Source organism: Cetorhinus maximus, chromosome 21 (assembly GCF_964194155.1).
Source record: "Cetorhinus maximus chromosome 21, sCetMax3.hap1.1, whole genome shotgun sequence".
Lineage (NCBI taxonomy): Eukaryota > Metazoa > Chordata > Chondrichthyes > Lamniformes > Cetorhinidae > Cetorhinus > Cetorhinus maximus.
This window is the reverse complement of record NC_135899.1, coordinates 93,167,884-93,192,536: the sequence shown is the minus strand read 5'-3', so window position 1 is coordinate 93,192,536 and position 24,653 is coordinate 93,167,884. Positions and strand designations below refer to the sequence as shown.

The 24,653-nt window shown below is 41.5% G+C and overlaps 1 protein-coding gene and 1 pseudogene across 1 annotated transcript; one reads left to right on the top strand and one right to left on the bottom strand.

Moving 5' to 3' along the window:
* The first annotated feature begins 1,030 nt into the window (after positions 1 to 1,030).
* Positions 1,031 to 11,070, top strand: LOC144696145 (transcription factor Sox-12-like). The gene has a single exon (XM_078567490.1). The coding sequence runs from the start codon at positions 1,124 to 1,126 to the stop codon at positions 2,168 to 2,170; it is 1,047 nt and encodes a 348-aa protein (XP_078423616.1). The 5' UTR covers positions 1,031 to 1,123; the 3' UTR covers positions 2,171 to 11,070.
* Positions 11,071 to 24,198: 13,128 nt separating this feature from the next.
* Positions 24,199 to 24,376, bottom strand: LOC144696186 (small nucleolar RNA SNORA53; annotated as a pseudogene).
* Positions 24,377 to 24,653: the final 277 nt, after the last annotated feature.

Sequence of the window (24,653 nt, the reverse complement as noted above, 5' to 3'; positions counted from 1 at the left end):
TAAGAACTCATGTTCAGTTTAACCTAATGCTTCTTGTTTGTCTTTTGGATCAGGTGTTAAAGCAAGGTGCATGTGAAAGATCACATGACAAGCTGCTTGTAAATTGAGTTCCAGCTGTGGCTCAGTGGGTCCACTCTTACCTGGGAGTTAAAAGGTTGTGGGTTCAAGTATCACTTGAACACAAATTCAAGGCTGACACTCCAGTGCAGTATTGAAGGGGTGCTGCACTGTCAGAGGAGCCATGAGATGTTAAACGAATGTGCTGTCTACCTCGCAGTGGATCAAAGAGATCCATGACAATATTTTGAAGATCGGGTGATTTTTCTATAATGTCTTGGAGCAATATTTATCCCTCATACAACAGCATAAAAAACATCATCGTGTTGCAGTTTGGGGGACCTTGCTGTGAGAGATTTGGGTGCCATGTTTGCTACATTACAATAACAACGACATTTTAAGAGTATTTGCTTTTATTTACATTTTAAGAGTATTTCATTGGCCGTAAAGGGCTTTGGGATGACCCAATGTCGTGGAAGGCACTATAGAAATGCAAGCCTTTCTTTGATTGAATTATGTGTAACACTGATTGGTCGTGTCCTTCTCAGATTGAGGGGGCAGTCCTGGTGACAGTGGGGTTGGGGGTGGGGGGGGGGGGGTGCCTACTCCCACCTTTTCTTTCACCTTTGATCCAATGAAAATGGTCAGAGCCCGAGTGTTATTTATTATTGTTATTTCCTGGCCGTATATTTTACACAAATGACCCATTCATTGATTCAGTCCTGGTGAGCCTGCCAGTGTGAAGGGGTTGAGTTACCCAGCGCTGATTGGGTTGGTTTGGGAGTGATGTCATAGACCCGGGGAGAAGCCACGCCTTTGGTGCTGCGATTGGTGGAGCCGGGGAGTTCTGATTGGCTGGGAGAAGTATCAATCCGTGAAACTGTATCCATCCCGCGCGGCCGTGAAGTGGGGACAGAAATTGATGAGGGGGATGAGCTGTGAGCGGCTGCACTGAAGACTCGCTGCTGCTGCTGCAATAAAGGGGTTTTTTTTATATATAGAAACACTATTATTTTTTAAAGTTGCATGATTTTCTTCTTCTCCCCCCCCCGCCGCCCCGTTTAAAATGGTGCAACAAACAAAGAGTTCGGAAAGTAAAAGCAGCAGCAACAGCTGCAGGGAAGCGGCAGACAGCGGGATCAGTGATATGAGCGCAGCCTCCAGTCCGAATCCCGGCTTCTCCGCTCATCCTGGGGAAGCTCCCTGGACCAGTGCCTCTGCCAAAGCCGAGGAGGAGGCGAGCTGCAACCCGGACTGGTGCAAAACCCCCACCGGGCACATCAAGAGGCCCATGAACGCTTTCATGGTCTGGTCTCAGATCGAGAGGAAAAAGATCATGGAGCAAGTCCCGGACATGCACAACGCCGAGATCTCCAAACGCCTGGGGAAGAAGTGGAAAATGCTGAAGGACAATGAGAAGACCCCGTTCATCAGAGAGGCGGAGCGACTGAGGCTGAAGCATATGGCAGATTATCCCGATTACAAATACCGACCCAGGAAGAAGGTCAGGTCGGAGTCCGGAGCGGGAGCGGACGAGAAGAGCTGCAGAAAGGAGGTGAAGCCTTTCAAGAAGCACAGCCGGCCCCAGAAGGCGAAACTGCACCTGGAAAGGTCCAAGGCGAAGAAAGCCAAGGTGGTGAGGGCGGCGGAGGGCGCGGACTCGCAGTCCGAGTCGGAGCCGGAGCCGGAGCCGGACAGCCCTTACAACCCGGACTGCAACGACAGCGACGGCTCCTGCGCCGACATCTCGGGCTATCCCGGCAAGGACACCAGGCTGCCTTCCCCCGGCCCCAGGAGAGGCGCCCAGCTGACGGCCGCCGTCTCCGCCGCCGCCGCCGCCGCCTCCGCCCGCTCGGTCCCCGGGAGACCCCCGGAGGAATCGGATCACGAACTCTTGCTTTTCGACTTGAGCCTGAACGTGGCGGCCGGCGCCGACCTGCTGGAGCTGAGCGCGGCCGGAGCGGGGAACCTGTCGCTGGACAAGGACACTGACCCGCTGACCAGCGGCAGCAGCCCCGTTTCCCACTTCGAATTTCCAGATTACGGGACCCCCGAGGTGCGGAAAATGATCTCAGGAGACTGGCTGGAGATTGAATCCAACATTTCCTACTAGAAGGCAGCGGGTCCCGGGGAAAATGCATCTCCCAGTTGCTGTTCCTCTTGAGGGATATTTTAGATTACAAAGGACCGACCGACTCGAATATACTGGATGCAAATCTTATCTTGAGGGGGGGGGTCCTCCTCCTTTTTATAATCAACCTTTCCTCTGACAAGTGGAAGTTGATCTTATCAGGGTGCTTTAGAGAAACGGCATTACTGGTTGTCACTGATGATAACGAGCACAATTAGTCAATGGAAGTGAAGAATTTCCTAATTTTAGTGATTGATTAAAAAGGGAGCCGAATATTATTGAATGTGACGGGGTTGGGGAGGTTGGGGGGTTGCGGAGAGAGAAACAAACAAAATCCTGAATTGAGATCCTGAACGGGGTGGGGCAAAATAATAAATCCGTCAATAAAAGGTTTTCGAGGAAATGAAGGAAAAGATGGTCCCAGAAATGTTTATCCTTGCTGGGGGCGGGGTGGTGAATAAAATAAGTTTAGGGTAACAAGGTTACAGCTGTAGTATCATGTGGTTTGTGCAGTGATTATGGAAAAGAGCGATAATAACTCATTGTGGTTCTAGTTTTTACGAGTTAGTGTCATGTTGGTGATTTTAGCCCGTTTACGCTACACATGTAGATTCATTTCGGAGCGCGTCGCCCTCGATTCAGATCAAATGTGAATTTACAGTGGGGGTTGAGGGGGTTTTATAGTGTTGGCCTTGCCGTTAGCCTGTTTAGAAAAAGCAACTAATAAAGTATTGATTATAAACTGATTTTTTTTTGTTATGTATCGAGACGAGCTGGTTACAAAATGAAAATGTGCAGGACTGATATCTTCGCTAATATAAGCAGGAAAAGATTCGTTTAAAATGTAGTCTAAATGGTTTTGCGGATTGACAAGAAGGAGGCTGGGTTGTCAGGATATTACAATATGGATACAATTAATGTGGGACTTTTAGTGAAAACGTAGATGAAGTTGAGGAAGAAAATAGAGTTTTATTGTGCCAATTTATTACAGTGTATCTATTATGACAGGGATGATTCTGAAGAAATTAAATTAACATGTTGTGGTCTATCAGTACCTCAATAAATCTTCGTGGCATTCTTAGTAGAAGAGTTGTGATTGCTAGGAGCTGACTGACACACAACGTAGCTTTCTGTATTCGTTTAAAGACGAACATTAAGATCGTATGTACTGTAGCCTGGCAGTTCGTCTCAATGGGCTTTAGATCATTGTACGAAACTACTGTGAATTTGAAACCCTATGATTAGCCTCAGCTTCTTACCGCTCAGGACTATAGAATTCAGAGAATAAGGATGCCACCTTCAGGGTTCCTCTGAGCTTTTCAGGTTAAGCTTGCTTTCGAGGCAATGCTGCCGAACGCTATAGCATTCCCTCAGCTTCTTGTCGTGTCTAGCTCTATGTTGGTCGTCAAGCATTCGTACTGGATTCTAAATTAAAGGTTTACAGGCAGGTCTTACAAAAGGAAGTATAATTTCCTGCATTATGCACAGTATAAAACCCAGTACAGTTTTGTGGTACTGAAAATGTTCAATGCCCACCATTACTCCACTATCCATTCGTTAAATCATTTATTACAAGCATTGTGCTGAATTATTTTTTTGAGAATCAATCAGAAAGGGAGGGGCAATTTTTGTTTCATTTATAATCGATGCAGCACAATCGAAGGGCCCATGAACGCAGCATATAAAAAACAATCTTCCTTTTTCATTGGTCTGTACAAGGTGGATTTTAATATTTATCAAACTGAAAAAAACGCACACGTTTATTGTTTGATTTATGCTATCTTTGCCATAAGAATCAAGATATTGTACATAAATTTGGAATTGCAAAAAAAAACAAACGTTTATTATCTTGAAATAACTGTAGGTCTTTTTAATTTGTGGTAAAGGATAAAATATTGAAAGGATGTTTCGACGCCTTGAATTGTTTTTCTAGCATTTTAAAAACACAGTCCATAAAGGGAAAAAGGAACATCGTTTCTGCTGTGTGCCAGCTTGGCAATGCTGCAACGTGGATCTATTATCATCAGTACCATTTCATTCATCTGTACAGCATGCTCAGCAGGCATTGTATCACAGGGTTACCTTATTACAAGGAAGTGAATGGGAGTGGGAAGCTGAGTGCCATGATACTGTAAATTGGAGCTTTTGCCATAGTCTGGTACAATGTCAGCCTCCATACAAACAAAAACAAAAATCCAACAGTAGTCTCTAAACTGGAGGTAAATGCACAAATGGAAGACCATTTTTCATTCTGAAGAATCTGCAGTACAAAATATGAAAATATCCATCTTGTAAAAACATTTCAACAGTTCATCATTTGGAATAACTGTTTTTACAAGCTGATATTGTTCAGTTTTTTTCAAATTTAAATTACTCCAGTGCAATATTTAGATGTTTGCAGGTTTGTATTGTGAAGGTTACTGGTCATGGACAATTATAGGGCAATATGACCAACAATACAGAGTCTAAAGGAAACAATATCAGCATTGAATTGGAGTGATGCTGCAATAATTCTTGACTTTTCACCTTTTATGAAATTAAATTCTTTCCTCAGATTGTAACAAATAACTGAGTGGTCATTTTTATGTGGAATTATTGTGATATCACTCCAATTCAATGTGGTGAAATGGTCACCTATCCAATAGTCTCCATAGGTAACTTTGTCACATTGTACCAGCCTGTGGAAGTCAAAAGATTCCAGTTAACTGCATTTTGTGTTAATGATTTAGAACTCTATCCAAAGACCAGCACATCATTCCTCAAACAACTGGCCTAAAATGGGACCATGCTCATTGATTTCAGGAAAAAAAGCCTTTATATTATGAATTTTCTGATGTGATTTTATTTTAATCCAAAAATTTCTGATACCAGCATTTTTTAGTTAACTGGTTGGTTCTGTGTGGATTTTAATTTATTTTTGCAGGGTGTGCTTGTTCAACTGCATGCATGTGTATAAGTATGTATAGAAATATGGTCACACATGTATATGTGTACCAGTGTATGTAGGTATATTTATACATTATAGCTTGACTGTTTAGACTTATTTTAAAAAGAAAGTTGTGATAGATTAAAACTAGTACCTTTTTTAACTAGCCTACATGTGCTCCATGGCCAAAATGATTCAAATGTTCAGGGGAAATAAAAGGTCAGTCTTGGGGCTCCCTACCACAAAACATTTAGGCTGCTATCCCAAGTAGGGAAATTAATAAAGGTTGCTTCTCCATGCTGATAGAAGAGTTGGCTAAATTGAGTTGTACTAGGCTTAGAGAAAACTTCTGTGTATGAAAAAAGCCTTGTTTTTAGACTGTTACAACAAATGGCATTATTTGGAAACTTCCTCCATATGTCTCTTTCTCCCACAAGTTGTGGAAATTATTTCTAGTACCTAGACCTCTTGAATTACGCAAATACATTGTGGACGCAGTAAAAGTCTTCCATGATGATTTTGTCTGTTGTGATTGCTAGTTCAAAAGTATATCTGTTCAGATTCTGCACTCCAGACGATTTTCCAAAAATAAAGTTTCTGCAATGTGTCAGTTTGCATGAAAGTTACACCAGCTTTTAAGTTGGTTGAATGTTCAATGAGGGGGAAATTAAGAAATTACCCATGTAATGTATCTGGATATTGCAAATATTGGTCATTTGATTTGCACAAATTTAATGACCTTGCCCATGATTAAACCTTTTTTTTTTTACTTTTGATGAATAGAATTAGTTCAGCATTACAATTTAAATGCTTGGGTTTTTTTGGAAGATTTTGTAATATCCACCATACAGAAGAAAGAAAACACAAAAAGGAATTGGTTAAATATAGATCCCCAAACTGCTTCAAGTTTGACAGTTGCAGAGCCTTGTTTCATATGTGGAAAAAAATTTGGAGTGTGTAATGAATTCAAACATTTTCACTTTGAAGGATGGGTCGTAGTTTTAACTTTTGGTGATTGGTATAAATGAGGAGATATGGGATTGGGTTGCTGTTACAAATCTCTCTTGATTCTAGCTAAACCTAAAATTAAGGAGGTGTGTAATGAGCAGCTGGTCTCATTAGCACTATCGCCAAAAGATTACCCCCCTACCCATGGTCTTTCTGAGAACCAGGATCGGCTAAATGGCCTCTTTCTGTGCTATAAATTCTATGTTTCCAAGCACCAGACGTGATCCAGATTTGCCTCAAATTATCTCTGGCTAGAAGGTAGATTCTCAAACAGTCCCTTAGCTTAGTAAATGGGAATATTGTATCCCATTTAAAATAACTTTCAAATACAGAGCTCATGTGTAGACCAGTTGAAATAGATGCTATTGAAACAAACGAACTGTACAAAAACGTGGCAAAATATAAGTAAGATGCCACGAAAAATATTTGATTAGAAATACTGTCATGATTACCATATATCTTTGGAAAATAATAGAGGTTCAAGTTTTAGTTGTGGCTTATTCTTTAGAATGATTGCTCCATGTGGGTTGTATTGCAAAAATATTTCCATTTGTTACACTTAGAAATTTTTAAACTGAGACTGCGTGAGATTTCTGATGGCAGACATTGCCAGTGATCCCCATGGACTCTTGCTATGGTGCAACTATGTTGGCTTCTTTTTCTGACACAGTGATGTAATTGTAGACAGAAGTATTCTGTTGCTAGCTCTTCCTGTACTAGAGACAATTGGCTGAAACTGTGAAGAATATGTTTTTGACGAGATGTTCTTGCCCATTAGAGGTACTTAGAACAAAATAATTCTTTACATGTGTAGGCACATCCCACTAAGTAAAAATCTTGTATTTACATTTAGTGACAGAAGGATGTTTTAATGCTGCAGTGCTGGTACTATCACACCACTGACGGCCAGTTTTTGGTCTTCAGAAAGCTTATGTCACCCCATATGCCTCAAATTATAAGGAATGTACATGGCTTTAGTGGGTTTTTGCAAAAAAAGTCACCAAATGACTTTACTGTTCCGTACTTATTAAAAACCTGAGTGCCGGTACCATGCCTTTTTTCTGTCTGCCAACACAGGGTTCAAATTTAGCTGCCTGTTTTGACTGGCGCGAATTTATGCCAAATTTTATTGTGTGAGCAAATGTGAACTAAATTCAGTGAAAACTGTCAATCAGTCACCATGGAGACTGGGCCAACTAGATTGCTGAAGGTAAGGGCCTTGAATCCAGGTGCCAATCCAAGAATAGCATTTCAAATATTTATCGTCAAGTATGATCTTCCTATTGGCAAATACTGGTGTGTCAAAGGTTTCTGCTGCTGATACAGCATTGAGTTTGGCGATAATATAGACAGATTGAGTTTATTCATTTATTAATTAAATCTGATAAATCTATAAAATTGGATTGATGATTGGGTTAGGATTATCACAAACACAGGTAACTAGTGCACCTGTATCATATCCTACTTAATTTTTTTAAATAGTTCATTTTATTTACATGTGAATGGTTCTATTTATATGTGACTGGTTCTAAAATTTATGACTGTGACAGAGTGAAATTTCTCAATTGATTAATAATATTTAATGGATTGAATATTACAAATAGATAATTGAGGAATGTTTCTCGCCCCAATCAGGACATTAGTAAAAGAGCATTGCTACCTTATTAGAACCATTTGTAAACCAACTAAATTGCTGGAATAACCAGAACTGTACAAATTTAAAACCCCTCCAGGTTAGCTTCCTTTGTATTTGATTCTGATTAAGTGTCTTGACAGACGCTGTGTCAAGCACCAATGCTCTTTTTAAAGTGCTACCTCAAATCAGAAATTGGAATGGGAGTTAATATGAAATGGTTGGTACATTGAACCAGCTGTTTAGATCAGTTGGATATTTTCCTGAAGTTGACCATATGGTAAATGAAAATTGTGGCGATATTTTAATAAGATGATTTCCATCCTAAACCTATTCAAAATTATTTTCATTTTGAAATCACAATAAATTCTCTGTCAGTCAGCATTTCAATTATTACCAAACTTGTGTTGTATTAAGCAGCAGAAACCTTTCTCCTGTTGCCTTTTCTGACAAATATGGAAGTAGGTGACCCAGGGGTATTAATGAATGGTTATGACAAAGATATTCTACCCATTTACGGGGAATGAGTGGAAAGTCTAGGTGCAGATGACATGATGGAAAGGCCTGAGTGATGGAAAGGCCTGAGTGACTTATCTTATTAAAATTAATAATTTTCACTCATAGAAACCTTGACAATAGGAATTTCATTGCCTGTGAATTGAATTAGTAGATAATGGCTAGGTAATAGTGTAGTTCCTGTAAATAGCTTCACTTTACCAATGGCATTGTTCTACCCTTGGTATCGAGGCCACTTCATTTTTGCTTATAATGGCTTTGTTTGAAGGTTCAAGTTGTTTTTTACCAATGTTACTAGCATAGTATTTGACCTAGTGGCTTGGGACATGTTTGTACTGGGGTGCCTAGTCCAAGCGAGAGGCAATTTTGACATGAGGCTGCATAAGACAGGTAGTGACTTGAGCAAGGTGACCTGAACAGACAGGTTAATTCAGCTGCTCCTTTGTCTCATGGAGCAGCACCAATCCCATAAAGTTCAACCAGTGAAACACCCAGCCTTTTTATGGCTGGCACTTGTAATTAATGTGCCTTACTGGCAAAAGAAGGAGGCTTCCCACTCTTGGCTTTCATTATCCATAATGCTGATGACAAGATTTATATATGTTTACAGGACCTATCATGATCCTAAAATAAATCACACGTTTTAAGATATGAAACCAAAATAATCAGGGCACATTCCGATATGGCAATAAGACATACAAAATATTTTCAGTGGTTGCCTGTCATCGTAGATTGCCTCATTATAGATACTTAACCTGGAAGACAGTAGCCTCCTAGTTTTGTCAATAAGCTTTATTCGCGTGCATTTATGGGTTGCTTACTGTTAAATTCAAACCCTGCAATAGACTGTTAAACCTCTTCTCAGCTCAGAATTTAAACACAACAGACCTCAGACTGTTTTCTAGACACTTTCTATTTTCATTAATAATTTTCTACAGTAATGTGTAGCAGTACATAATAAAACTATTGGAGTTTTGCTCCTTTCCTCTGTCTTATACCGAGAATGTAACATTCCTGATCTACTTGTCAAAGTAAGAATGCAATCATTATAAAAAAATCTGTATTTAATACATTGTGGTGTGTAACTGGTTATTATAGTCATTTTTGAACTAACTACTAAATTACCAATTCCTTGCATTTTCTTGTTCAGGAAATTTTAGGCAAAGGGAAATGCCCACTGCCCAAGTAATGGATGACAACTTCAAAGGGTAACTGCCCATTAAACTATCCGAAATAGCCAGGATAATTAACATATCCAAATTGTACAATATGATTGCTGGATGTGGTGGCTACTGTGATGATGTAATTAGCTACTAGACATTTTTAGCTAACTGGGCACTTGATATATTCAAAGGGCTTTCCTTTATTTTGCTGTGTTGATTTGTCACAATTTTTAATGTTGCGATGATGTCAATATTTTGGATGTCATGCTATCATGATATATTGGGATGTGTAAACCCATAATAACATTGAAAACATCAATTTTGTCTTTATTATGATAGTTACAAATCATGATAGGCTGGAAAATCGGTATGAAGAAACCCTTAAATTAGGAGAGAAAGATTAAATACAGAATGAATGGTGATCTGTTCTATAATACAGTATTACAACATCTGACACTTTGCTTACCATCAAGACTACTCACTATATTTGTCCTCCAAAGTTGTTAGACTGTGAACACAACCATACATGCGTTTTTACAGTAAGGCATTGCCTAGTCAAGGTTGTATTGTGGTAGGCATTTTTGACAAGCAGTACAGATACTAGATGGGCCAGCACCTCAGCCATTTTGACATGTTCCGTTAAAATCCCACCATTTTTAGATGCTCAGTGAACTGTAAGTGAGAAGTGTGTCATGCAGCTTGACTGAATCCTTCACAACAGATTGTGAGCATGCAAATTAAATGATGATTTATTAACATATTGTCAAAAAGATTATCTCCATTGCAAATGCAATGTGTTAGGATGTTCTTCCTCCTCATTTCTGATCCTGTTTGGTAGCTCTACATTGTATATTCTCCTCCAGACAGGAGATGCTAATGGATTAAATTATGGATTTGCCCATAGGTGCCAATGACACTGGATAGGTAGTGGACAGAAGTGTAAAACAAGTTGATTGGAAGGTTTTTCCCACTAGGGCAAAAAAACTGGTGCCCAAATTTATGACCCGCCTGAGAACTAAATAAATTCATCTAAATGAGGCAAATAATTGAGACTTTTAATGATAATAAATCACAATAAATTTGAGTAATATAGTCATTATACAATTTTCCTCTTCACCTCTTGAGAAAGCAAGTTTAAAAATACATGCAGAAGGAATTGAGTGTCACCATTCCTTATCAAGTGTAACAGTTTTTAGAAATACTGTCTTGTCCTTTTTCATCTTCTCCTCTCCTGAGGGCATGGATTTCTTGCTGAGGTCCACTGAGCTCCACGCGCACCAGTGTTTTCAGCGCGATGGCTATTTATGGAGTTGGGCACCATTCATAGCTGAGCCTTGGTGGTGAAGGTTGGCAGTTTATTTAACTATTTTGGGCATCAATGCTAATCCCAATCCTGTCCTCACCTGTCATTGTGCAAGGTGAGCTTTGAACAAGAGCCAGTAGATTAGGAATCCTGGCTGGTTTTTTTTGTTCTCTACCTAAACTGATCAGGGGCCTCGCTCCCAAGATCAGTTAACTTGGTCAATGGATAAACTTGCTGAGTCATTAAGGATCACCTTTTTAATTTATTCTGAGAATATTTGAATTATTTTTATCCTGCCCTCTTGAAATTCTATTTTCTAATGTGCAAACTTATTATTTCGCAGAGCATTAATTTTTACAAATGATCTGAAAGGGAGGTAAGTTGTAATGGAATCTTTTTTTAAAAACTAAAACAAAATTATTATTGCTCTCTATCATTTGGTTCTTTCGTCCCTCTTGTTCTCCTGTTAAGTCAGATCAATTTTCAAACATGACAGCCTCGCCCTACAAGCTGCTCAGAGTAAGACAAAGAAAGCATTGAGAAGATTAAAATTAAAGCATGGAAACAATTTTTTGTCAAATTATAAAGAAAATCAAAACTACTAGGTTATTTATTGGTTAGGAAAGTCAGAAGATGAAAGATACAAGCCTATCAGTGGATGTGATATTAGCAGGTGAATATGAAATCATGTGGGCCTGGATTTAATGGCCCCTCCCGCCCGACGGGATATTATGGTCCCGCCGAACTGAATGAAGGTTTAAATGGTTCACCGCATCTGCCGGGAGGGAGACACGATGTAGCAGCAGGGCCATAAAATCCTGGCCATGAAATTCTTTGCTATTTTTTTAAAAAGTCATTTGCTATTTAAATCAAATGAGTTATTACCTCCATTTGAATAATGGACAAATGAATGTGATACAAACACATTCAAATTTTGTGGCCCTTACCGCCAGTGGGATTTTCCAATCCCACCGAAGTTATCGGAATTTTGGACGGCTTGCTGCATTTTCCGGCCTTACGACGGGGGGGGGTTGTAAAATTCAGCGTTCATCTGCTAATATTGCAAACAGTCATGTTCACCACTTCAGGATCTAAGCCACAGATGAGCATAGTCCTAGCATTCCAGTAGATCGTTCCATAGTACACAAGTCCATGGCATAAGTTAAATTGTCAGGCCATAGGATACTTTCCTATTCCATACTGTTAGTCCACACCCATTAATAGTGATAGTATCACGCATAATGGGGAGAAGGGTGGACAGGATATTAATGTATTTGCATATTCTCTAATAGAAAACATGGCATCTATACATCTGTTTTTTATTAACAACCAGGGGCTGGATTTTACATTTTCCCACTGGTGGGTTTGAAGGCGGGTGGACATGTGAAATCCAGTCCTTGGTTACAAACTCTTTGAAAACACACTAAAATTTACTTTGCAACAATAATTTTTTTGTTTTTCGATCAACAAAATGGAATAAAGCAATATCCAGAATTGCTCCATAGGACACCATTTAAAGGCACTTAGTGGCAAGACGATGTAAGCCATGTTTTATCTTTGATTTAATGATGGTTCCATCCCAATACATCAATGTAAAAGAACTGGAATAGTATTCTGCAATGGTACATCATTCTCAACTACTAATTACATTTTTAAGATCCTTTCTGATATAGTTTTGAATTTAGGGGAGATAGGAGTTAACACTTCAGAACACGGATGGATCTGCTTGACATTGAAATGTTTGTATAAAAGATTTTTATGTGTACAGTGTAGACGTCCTTGTATGTTTAGAGGAGAAGTGTTGGTGTACTGAGTTATATTGATGTGTTCATAATTTATTTTGTGCCATAATAGATTTTTAAAAAATTTGTAGCAGATATACAATTGAACTGTTATTGAATTTTAAGCCTTTTGTTTGACTTTGAATATCTTTAATAAAATACTGAAAAAAAAATTGAGTCCTTTGGAAGGTAAATGAGCCATATTTTTTATGTATGTATGTGTGTATGTATTATATTTATAAACTATATGCTAGAACTAATCCCCAGAAAGAAATTTAGAAGTGGTTTTGCGTTTCAATAAGAATTGCTCTTCCTTCCAAACATCCAAAACCACACAATTCAGATCACTGAGAGAAAGCAACATAAACAAGTCATTAATGCAATGTAGGAAAATGATACTTGGTAGCAGGAGGCTTTTAATCAGGCAGGCGGGTGGTGAGTGGAAACCCCACCACTTTCCCCACTCTGCCCCAATTAAGTCTGTGGCGAGAAGGCACATGGGTGGCCTTCCTGCCTGGCCACCAATTGAGGACCTTAAGTGGGCAATTAATGCCCTTGATCCTGGGGAAGACCTGCCTCTGACCAGTTAAGAGCCTCACTGGCACTTAATATGGTGGGCCCGCCTGAAAGGAAAATGTTTCAAAAATCAAATTTAAATTCACTGGCTCTCTGTGGGAGAGATCCCTGTTGCCTGCATTAAATTCTGCTCAACGTTTGCGTTAGCAGCCTTTTTATTACATTTGAAAAGAAAAAAAATTGTGTCACCTAAAGTGTTGTACCCTCATGGATGGAGAAAATAAATGAACCAATTTTGTCTTATCTCATGGAGATTCAGCCGGGATAGTGAGAGTGGAATCAACACTGTCTAATTCCCTTTATTCAGAGATGCTTCATTCAGATTATTTGATCATTCATTTTTTTGAACACTAAACACCCACTTTTTATTTACTCTGTGTAAGTGGATAATACATTTTGTTTTGCATAAAATCAACTTTGATTGGTCAGTTGGAGACTATGAAGACTTTTTGTAAATAATGTTTTTTTTTACAGGATGGGACTTGACTCCATTTTCAAAAGAATTGTAGGTATTTTGTATTCATTTTTATAAATGAGAGCAAAACATACCATTATCCTTTGCAGGACGTTATTTATTTACCATTGGTGTTGCTGAGCAGTTATCTAACACACTAATCATATCTCCCTCCCAATCAGCCATGGCGACAAATGCAGTTTACCTATCACTTCCCAATCATTACCAGGTAGGTAGAAAGGTAACTGCAGGTGCACTAACCCCATCACATTCAAACTGCTGGCTCTGGCAAGTTATCAGACTGCTTTCCACTTGAAAGCAATGTTTAAAATCTACATTTTATGTAAAATGTTTATATAATTCCATCCATGTAGTTAGATAGTTAATGCTTAGAGTGTTTGTGATAGAATTTAATATTGATTTTATTGCAGATAATTAAAGTTAAATTGCGCACTTCCCTTTTTAGGTTTCCCCTTATACTGCACACTCATTCCATCCCTGCCAACACCAAACCACAATTAGTGGGATCAGCCTGTTTGGCAGCTGCCTTGAGAAGCACAGCAGAGACTACGAGAGCATGATCTGTGGTCTAGTTCCTTGGCAGAGGGTATTGTTTTACTAAAACCAACAAGGATATATACATTGTGTTTCAATTTCTTGCTCAACATTGAGATCAAGCCAGTGAGATCTATTTTAGAGATGGTGCACTGCAAAGCCTCTTTCACAGTGTATACTTATACCAACAGCACAAAACATCCTGAGGAACCTTGGAGGCATAATCCAAGATACAAGAAAGCAGATATTAGGAACAATGACCAAAAATTTGGACAGAGGTAGATATAAAAGGAGAGGGCTGGGGAAGAGTGGATGGGTTTAGTCAGATAATTCCAGTCCAGGGCATAAGGAGATGGAGGCCACCAATGGGAAGAAGAGATGGTACACAAAAGACCAGAACTGGATGAATGGAGAGTTCAGAGGTGTTGTAGGTTACAGACATACAAAGGATCAAGGCCTGAAGCAAATTAAACATGAATGAAGACGAGAAGTTTAAATTGGAAGACCAGGTGCCAATGTAGACCGTCAACAACACTGGTGCTAGATGAACATGACCGGGGCGGAATTTTACCTCAGTGGGATTTTACAGTCCCACGGAAGTCAATGGAGTTTAGAATGACTCGCCGCATTTTACAGCCCCGCCCCCGCTGCAACGGGGCCGTTAAATTCCAGCCCAGGAGTGGGACAGGAGACAGGCAGCAGAGTTTTCTAAAAGCTGATATATGGAGATGGAGTGTGTGAGCCTAGCCAAGGTAATCTGGAGGTGACAAAGGGATGGATGAGAGTTTCAGCAGCAGGTGGGCTGAGGTAGGAGCAGATACAGCTGATGTTACAGAGGTCAGTGCACCTTCTTTGTGGTGGAGAGGATATGGGGTTGGAAGCGCAACCTAATGTCTAAAAAGACGTTGAAATTATTAAGTCTGGTTCATTCTCTGAGTGTGTTTAAGGAGAAGAATGGAATGAATGGTGAGGGTATGAGTTTGTGGCTCTTGGCTTCCCAATGGTTAACCAGAGGAAATTGTAGCTTATCCAAGATTTGATGTTGCATAAACACCAAGGCAGTAACAAAGTCAAGACAGGTTGATGCAAGTGTCATCAACATGTGGATGCCATGCTGCCTCTTGGTGATATTATCAGCAAACACATGAATGAGCAAGAAAAGGGAGCCTAGGACAGATCAACAGGGGATGCCGGAGATAATTTTTGGAATTGGAATAGAAGCCATTGCTGGAGATGCCATGGTTACAATTGGTTAAGTAAGGGTAGAATCAAGTCATACTGACCTGAAAATCAGAAAAGCGGCATTGGAAGATGGTCAACTCTGTTAAAGGCTACAAAAGGCTTGAGGAGGATGAGGAGAGATAATATATTATGGCTACAGTCACAGAGGATGTCATTTGTGGCTTTGGTTAGAACTGTTTCGATGTATTGGAAAGGATGGAAGTCAAACTGGAGCACAAGTTAGGTAGTTAGCAATTTATTGGCAATGGGATCAAAGGAGGAGGAGGTGGGTTCCATGGGTGAAGTTGAAAGTTAGGAGAAAAATTAGAGAAAGATGCCAGTTCAAAGCTGGGCAGAGGGGAGCCTGCTGGGAGATTTGACAGTGGGAAATAGAAACAGCAACAAGTAACAGAAGCAGCTGAAATGGATGATCTCAATCTTGACGACAAGGTGGTTCATGATCCCCTTACATTTGTTACTGGAAGTTCCAAATTTCATCTTGTTCTAGAAAGGTAATAGGATAGAAATTCATTTGGGCCTAGACTTAGTGTTGCACAAGCCCCAACCAGAAAGTTGGAATCTCACCCAAAATTGAGCCTTTGCTTTCATTAACACTTTATGGTCAGAATCTTTGTCTCGGTGGGCGGGCGCGATCAGCATGGAAGCGCCGCTGGAAAGCTCAACGCCGCCGGGGTGGGGGCGGGAGGAGGGTGGGCAATGACCTTTCCGCGGGCACTGAGAGAAAGCTCCCTGAAGGCAGAGAGTTCCCCCAGGGAGCTGCAGACCCCAAAAATGTTCCAATAAATTTTTAAAAAGCAGAACAAAAATGCTCGAGCATCACAATCAGGCACGTGAAAATATAAATGATAAAAATGCTGCCCACAGATTTTTATTTCTATTTTATTTCACAACAGAAACCTCACTCCGTCCTTGGATGAAGTGTCATGAAAAATGTAAAGGCCGCCTGGCCGATTCGCCCGTCCGCCAACCGTAAGGTTGGACGGGTGACGAAAAATAGCGGACAGTTAATGGGTTGAATTGCCCTTTTAATTGTCAGCAGGCGCACATCCAATTTTTGCACGCACCCGCCAAGTGAAGTATTGCGCGATTTCTCACGCCCGCCCGATCAATGTAAAATTCAGCCCTATGTGTGGAGCTGTCGAGCCTGCATGGGTAGATCACTTGTTATAGATGCTGAATGTCACTCTCAACAGTGATAGCAGCCTAGAAGGTACATTCCAGGAGAACATTGGAGCAGACAATGGTTGGGCAAATCGTGGCCACCATAGAGTCAGAAACGCATTCCTGCTGCTCCTGGCTATAAATTTTAATAAACTTACCTTTCATTGGCAGTCAAAGGGGCCAATGAAGAACTGTGTGTGGGGCATACCCAGCACCTGCTTCACTCCATCGAAATCTGCAAACTGCATACACTAATCTGCTGACGCTTGTAAGACAGGCGCTGATTGAGTGTTAGACGTTGTGTTGAAATTGATTCTTTCTGCCCCTGTTTATCACTAAATTGTAGTTCCTGGCATTAAATTTCATTTGACATCTGTCTGTCCAAACACTTAACCTGCCTCTGTCCTCCTAGGGTTGCTTAAATTTCAATTCACAGCTAATCATGCTGTTTATTTTTCTGTTGTCTACAAATTGAATCAGAGGTGACATGAGAGAAAAAGAATTATGCAGCAAATGGTTAGGATTTAGAACGCACTGCCTGACAAAGCGGTGGTTACAGACTGAAAAAGTAGCTTTCAAAACGGAATTGGAAAAATACTTGAAGGAAAATAAAATTGCAGGGATATGAAGGAAGAGCTCAGGAGTGGAACTAACTGGATTGCTCTCCTGAAGGGCTGGCACAGACTCAATGGGTTGAATGTCCTCTTTTTAACTGCACTTTTCTCTGATTCTACCCACACTAACTTCTCAGGTGATTTCCGGTTTACTTTCTCCAGTCTTAGTTGTGTTGATTTAAACTGTCAAATCTGAAGACCAAGATGGACCTTAAATGAAAGGGTTACCATGGTTAATAATGAAGTTTTATAGCGTTGAGCTACAATAAGACAAATTCACAGGCATTTATCAGTTAACACAAGCAGCTGTACTAATCCTTGTTTTTCTGCTTTGCTATTTACTAAAGTAGCCTGACCCATGACTATTTGCTGCATGTTAAGAGGGAGCAGAGCATAATTCTGAATATGTAGCATTGCAGTGTGTTTCAATAGTAATTGAATTGTAGCAATGCCACAATGTTGCTGTTGTCAATTGTGGAATACTTTCACTGGTCCTGTTTTTACCAGTTACAAGATCATTCGCTGGAGTGAAATCTCCAGAGAACAAAACCCTGACATTCTAGCTCCAGGGTACTTGAGCTGTATAAGTGTGTGGCTCCACACAGGAAACCAGTAAAGCAACACATTAATATCCCACTAAAGTATTGAATCTACACTGGACCTGAGCTAACATGTGCAAACAGCTCAGAGCGGTTTGATGCATCATATTTAATGTTAAACATAAGTTAACAAGGTCAACTTGGCTCAGTAAAGGTAAAAGACCATTTAAAATTGTAGAGATTTTTTAAAATGCTGGATTTCACAGTAGACCTGTCAACATCTGAAAGAGTAAGAGAGATTAGCTTTACAGATTTAACCCCCTCACCAGATTTCGATGAAGGAATACACCCAGTCTTTCACTTTTCAGCACCAGCCTTCAATCCTATGCAATGTCCCAACTGTGCTGGGGAAAACAGGAACTCCAAGAGTAGGGAGTCCCTGTCCCCAATTCCATTCCGACTGATGTTACTGGCAGGAAAGGGATGTGTGGAGATTCTGCTCTTTACAAGATGGAGCAAAAAAAAACCCAGAAATGGTGGTGGTCCAATGCAGCCATAATCCCAACGACACAAGCTGCACTTCGCTCGACACTTCGAGGTTTGTTTGTCTACCTTGCTTTGGGCAGCGCTCGCGGTGATCAGCGCCAGGATTCACAGGCAGCAGGGAGCTCACGGGCAGGTCTCTATCTACCAGACCAGCCATAAGGTGGGGGTGGCTTTTCAACTGCTGCAGGACTAGGGCTTGCTTGGGGAAGGGGGAGAAGTGGCCGCAGGCAAAGTAAGAGGCTGCAGGGCGAGGGCTGTACTGGGGAAGGAGGGTATCCCAGGGTGTGTGTGGGGGACACGTGTTGATCTGTGCAACTGGCCTCAAGATGGTGAGAGCTGAGGCAGTCTCCGGAGGAGATGAGGCCAGTTGGAGGAGATGTGAGGGAGTGTGTGAGACAGTGAATGGTTATGTCCCTTGAGCTGACAGTGAGTGAGATGCCAGTGAATGTGTGATGGGCTTGTGAGTGCGTGTGTTTAGAGTGATGAGATGGTTGCCTTACCCTGGCTGCACAGATGAGATCATTCATCCATTTTCTGCTCTGGATGACCATCCTCTTCTGTGCAGCATTGGCACTGACCACCCCTGCCACTACCTCTCAAGCCAGAGTGGTGAGATCAATGGGCCTCCTGATGCCAGAGCAGGGGTAGAGGGCATTGCGGTGGGTCTCCATGGCCTCCAGAAGGCATCCCTGGGATGGGTCACTGAATCGGGGGGGGCTGCACTCCACTTGGCTTTTGGGGCCATGTCTTCACCAGTACCCTCCTGGGCTGCAGTATTGAGAAGTGTGCGCGCGGCTGCAGTTTAAATATGGCGTCCTGCGTGAGGATGCAGCAAGGTAACAACATGACAGGCAAATTGGAGGCCGACCGCCAGTGAGACAGCGTGTGTCCCATGGCTGCACAATTAATGAGGCAGAAACGGGATGATACAGTGGGAAAACCCACTATTGTGGCCGACAAGTAAAACAACTTTTTTCCCGTTCACTATCGCACCTTGTGCAAATCTGAGACAATTCGGCCCATTGACTAAACCATTGCTGATTCCAGCAAGATTGCGGCTGAGTTCATTTTTAAAAATTTGTTCATGGGGTTTGAGAGTCACTGGCTAGGCCAGCATTTATTGCCCTTCCCATCTGCCTTTGAGAAGGTGGTGGATTGATGTAACACTTCATAGGCTGAACACAATAGCCATTCCTAGTCCCGTTTTTTATTATGAACCAGAGAAATACTTGATTGTATTTTATTTCTCATTAATAATTACCATTAAAAACACAAAAAATGTTACTGATTCTTTCAAACCTGGCCCTACAAACAATTATCATTGGTTAGAGAAAAAAACAGGAAGCCATCTCTGTTTCCCATTTCTCCCCATCTCTAATTTCCCCCCTCTTCTCCTCTAGCCTAGGATATTACCACAATTCCACTGACAACAGCAGCCCCTGATATCTTACCCTAATGGCAAACTCTGTTCTGTCCTCACCAATATCCAACTTGCACTTTGTGGTCAGATGACACTGGATAGCAATCAACAGAAGGAATCCTGGTCAGATTCTCCCCAGCTGAGGAATTCTGAGGCCAAATCCAACCATCCTCCATTGCTCACCCAACTGAGATAATCCCATTTATTATAAACTAGGCATTGGAGGTGGGAGGTTTCTGATCCACATGAATGTGATAAGGTAATGCATTGGATCACACTAATACCAGACCACAAAGTACAATTATTGACTAATTGGAGAGCTCAGAGAACTAAATCAGAACAATTTTCACCTTCAGCACCTGGAGGTAAATTGGCAGAACAGATTGTCCTCCTGCTGGAGAACCCATTCAAGTTTCATCCTGTTGAAATCAATGGAATGAAAATCAGGCAGCACCTCAGCTGTGGCTCAGTCCATAGCCCCTTGCCTTTGAATCAGAAGGTTGTGGGTTCATGACCCACTCCCAGAAATCCAGAACTGTGAATGTACTCGAAAAAGGGTTACATTCTGTGACTGTTGATAACTCAAAAGAGTTATAAAAGGGTAAACTAGCTGTCCTGTTAGGTTATGCCCAGGTGAAAATGATCCCCAATGTTTTTAGTTTACAAATAGAAATTGAAGATCTGAAACCATTTTCTTTGTTCTAAGAATTCAATCCATCTATACTCTTCCTAAGTTACTATGTCCAGCCAACATATGCAGCTGGAAAAGTGGAGAAATTGCCTGTATTTTATTCCCCTCAAATGCTCCCCATTCAATGAGATCATGTCTGATCTGCAACCTCAATCCATACATCTTTCTTTTCCCCACACCCCTTAATACCTTTAGTTAACAATAAAATGATCAATCTCTGTTTGAAAATTAACAATTGATCCAGCATCAGTTGCCATTTGTGGAAATGAGTTGCTAACTTCCACCACCCTTTGTGTGAAGAAATGTTTCCCCTGAAATGTCCAGCTCTAATTTTTAGGCTCTGCCTCCTAGACCTAGATTCCTCAATCAGTGAAAATAGTTTCTCTCCAAATCACCCCTTAAGCTTGTAAATTCTAGGGAATGAAACCCTAGTTTGTGTAATCTGTCCTCGTAAATTAATCTTTGGAGTCCAGGTATCATTCTGGTAAATCTACACTGTTTTCACACCAAGGCCGATATATCCTTCTTAAGGCGCAGTGCCCAGAGCTGCCCACAAAACTTCAGGTGTGGTCTAACCAGGACTTTTTACATCTACTTCTTGTATTCAATCCCTTTAGATTTAAAGGCCAGCACTCTATTAGCCTTTCTGATTATTTTCATTTTCATCAAGAGAAATTCCCAAATGGCAGAGATCAGGAACTCTTGTTGAGTTGATGTTTCCAATTTCCCATAATGCAGCAACATGAGGGGCCAATGCACAGAATTTCTCATTAAATGAACATTGTTAGTTGTAATTTATATATTCTGTCTTGTCCAGGTTCTACATTTTACCAGTTTTTGTTTTTAAATTAGACGGCACCTCAACAGAACCAACCTGAAGGCAACCGTGAAAATCTGTCATTGGCCCAATCCTGGTGGTCTTCAGAAATCACAGAAAGGCACAAAGGGCAGAAATTCTCGCTCAGTGGGTGGGCACGCACACGACCCCCTTGAGCTAGTTCACCCAAGCATGCCGACGTCAACGCGCAGTTGCGCAACAGTTCAGTCACGGGCACGCACCAGAGCCTGCAGCGTGCCCACCGACAATTAAAAGGCCTGTTAAGGCCATTAAGTTATCAATTAATGTAAAGTTTTCGCTGTCCGTCCAACCTAATGGTTGGCGGGCAGGTGAAAAGGCCAAGCAGCCTTTGCATTTTTTTGGAAACCTCATCCATGGGCAGGATGAGGTTTCCAAAAGCAAATAAAAATAAAATAAAAATATTAATTTTTAATTTATAACATGTTCCTGCTCATGGGCAGAATTTTTTGCCTGTCGGGCGGGCGGGCCTGACCCAATCTCCAGCGGGTGGGGAGCCGATCCCCGCCGGAGGAGCGGGACCCGCTGCCATTTTACGTGGGCGGGCCAATTAAGGCCCGCCCAGTGTGACGTCCGGCAGGAAGCGCTATGTGCTCCCTGTGTGGGTGAGGGGGGGATTCCCTAAGCAGGGAGTGCGCTCTTTCACGCATGCGCACAACAGAGTGCACACCTACCTGAGGCTAAGTGCTGCCTCAGGGAGATCGCTTCCACTTTGAAAAATATTAAAAATAGAAAAAAAATTCCCTAACATGTCCCCCTCATGTGACAATATCACATGAGATGGGACATGTTCATAAATTTCACTAAAACTTTATTAAACTTTTTAAATCCCTGCATGAAACCTCATCCCGCCGCTGGATGAGGTTTCATGTTTTCTCTATTTGCCACTGGGGCTCCTGGCCGACCCGCCAGCCTTAAGGTTGGACGGGCAGGTCCTTTAATTGTATAAATGATCCTGTCAATGGCCTCAATTGGCCATTGACAGGTTGGCGGGCCCGCAGCTGATTTTGCTGCGCCCCCGCCTTCCTGAAAATTTAAATGGGGCGGGATGACATTGGGGGTTCCGCCTGATGTGATCCCGCGTCATTTTACACATTGGCGAGCAGGCCCAGCCCCCTGCTCACCGATGGCAAAATTCTGCCTCATGTGACAGAGTCACATGAGGGGACATGTTTTATTACATTTATATATTCTTTTTTATATCTCTTCATATCCCTGAGGCAGCTCCGTGCCTCAGGGAGATTATGCAGCACTCAATCGCACGCATGTGCTAAGTTCTCACTCAGCCAGCTCATCGTTCCCCCAGCACCCCACCCACCTGGCCCCACACAGGCCGCGCTCAGCACTGCCACTCATGTTTCACGCTCTCTGGGCCTTACTTGCCCCGCCAGCATGAAATCGCGGTGCGGTGCCGATTGTGGGCAGCGGTCAGCTTCCCGACCGCCCCCACCGAGCACCCCTGCCAAGGGCAAAATTCTGCCCAAAGAATCTGTACTGGAGCTAACTGTGGGGAATAGCAGGATTGGCTGAATGTATGCTCCAGCAACCCTGGTTACCAAGTAATGGTTAGTTCCATATTCAATGTTTTGCATATAAGAAACTAAGTTCTCGGCAGTGAATGTGTTTGGGGGAGAGAGTTCCAGAAGCAAAAAAGGTGTGGGAATTTGCTGCTGCCATTCTGTGTGAACTTTGTGGATTGATGCAGGATAGAGAAGTGCAGCCAAGTGTTGCTGATATCTTGGAAGTTTAGCTTAAGCACTGGTTGGTTTTGTGATGCAGTTTAGATTATGATCATATAAATGACTGATAGCCACCTTACTCTGGTGCAGTGATGCCATAGACTTAGCATCCTCACCCCCTCCACTAGTTTGTTTGACATTGGTGAAAGCAATAGATTATTATGATAGCCTTCCAGATAGGTCTGCAAATGTGTATCACTCCACGAATTGTATTGTGGCATAACAGGAACACTTAATGCCTTTGTCTAGAATTCCTCTGCTGTTTTAACAGAGATGTCAATTTACCTAAAAGAAAATTGGTGAACAATATGAAAATAGTGAAGAGAGGAATTTCAGACAAATGCATTGGTTATTCATACCTGCTAACTGAAGTAATGTCAGGAGCTGTATCTGTAGTTGCTGCTAATGATATGGCCACGTCTAATTCCTAATTTTACACAATCCTCCTATACTTTCCCATCTGATAAAATAATACCAAGACATAACCATGGCCAGTGAAAAGCTAATATTTTTAATTTAGTTTGTTGTGCATCTCTGTGTGAAATTTTCAGATGCTGCACAGACATCCTACTGTGCTCAGTTGCCCTGACAATGCTGCAACTTAAAAACATATTATTCAGGCAATTACTGGCCCCTGCACTCCACTCCTGGCTGGTTTAATAACATGAAATGAACTTAACACTTAAGAGTGTTAAACTTTTACAAGCTCATTATAGATTAAAACAAAGTTTTTCATGTGAAATCACACAGTTTCCACCATTTCTTTAAATTACTTCTAACGCAGGTCACCAACCTCCTGAGATTGAACATACATGAAAGAGACGACATCCTGTGGTTCACTATCTATTGAAACATCTGAATTGGTTGGATTTAAGCTTGTTACCATTGTAATTACAGTGTGTTACAAAGCATTTTTATGTAAATGATCATTTTCTTTGGATGTCACTTTTTCCTCCTTCACTGTTAGACGGGAAACAGTAAATTATCTTCAAAGTGACCTTAATTTGTTGCTAAGAGAATTCGGTCTCTCATCTCCTCCATTTAAATCACATTTCTGCTGTACATAAACTACAGCCTCTGGATTTATGACAAAAGGAATAATAAATTACAGCTGTTGGTGTGCATTTCATTTCATTTTATGCCTCTCCCAATTTTTGTTTTCCTACAGGAACTGCAGCAATGGCGGGGCTCACACAAGTCACAAGTCAGAGATCTTTCATGGCCAGAATTTTACGTCCGGCGGGTGGGATATCATTGCAATATTTAAACCAGATCGATTTTGATAAACGTCTCCACACAGCGGCAAAGTCCTGATGGCAGCAACAGCCTGGAGTAACGTGTTGTTCACATCAGAACTGAGGGGCTACCGTGCAGGTATATTACTTTAACATGCCAATGACTCAAGCACCTTTGACTGTACAACCAACAAGTTGATGAATGTCACCTGCCACCGAACAGACATGAAATAGCGCGAGATGACGTCAGGTGAGTGTCCTGACATCATCGCGTTCTCACGCGAAGATATCTCACTCGGCGGGTGCGCGCGGCAGTCAGAGGCGGGCCCGCCGACAATTAAGAGGGCAATTTAAGCCCATTAATGATGTAATTGACAGCGATTTTACGTGGCCCGTCCACACTTATGGTGGGCGGACAGGCCATTCCCCCAGGCGGCGTTCACATTTCTGCTCAAACCTCGATCCAGGGCAGGACGAAATAAAATAAACAGAGATAGCTGGGGACTG

What these genes read in the sequence shown, in the direction of transcription:
- LOC144696145 (XM_078567490.1), top strand. Translation starts at nt 1,124, where the DNA reads ATGGTGCAACAAACAAAGAGTTCGGAAAGTAAAAGCAGCAGCAACAGC.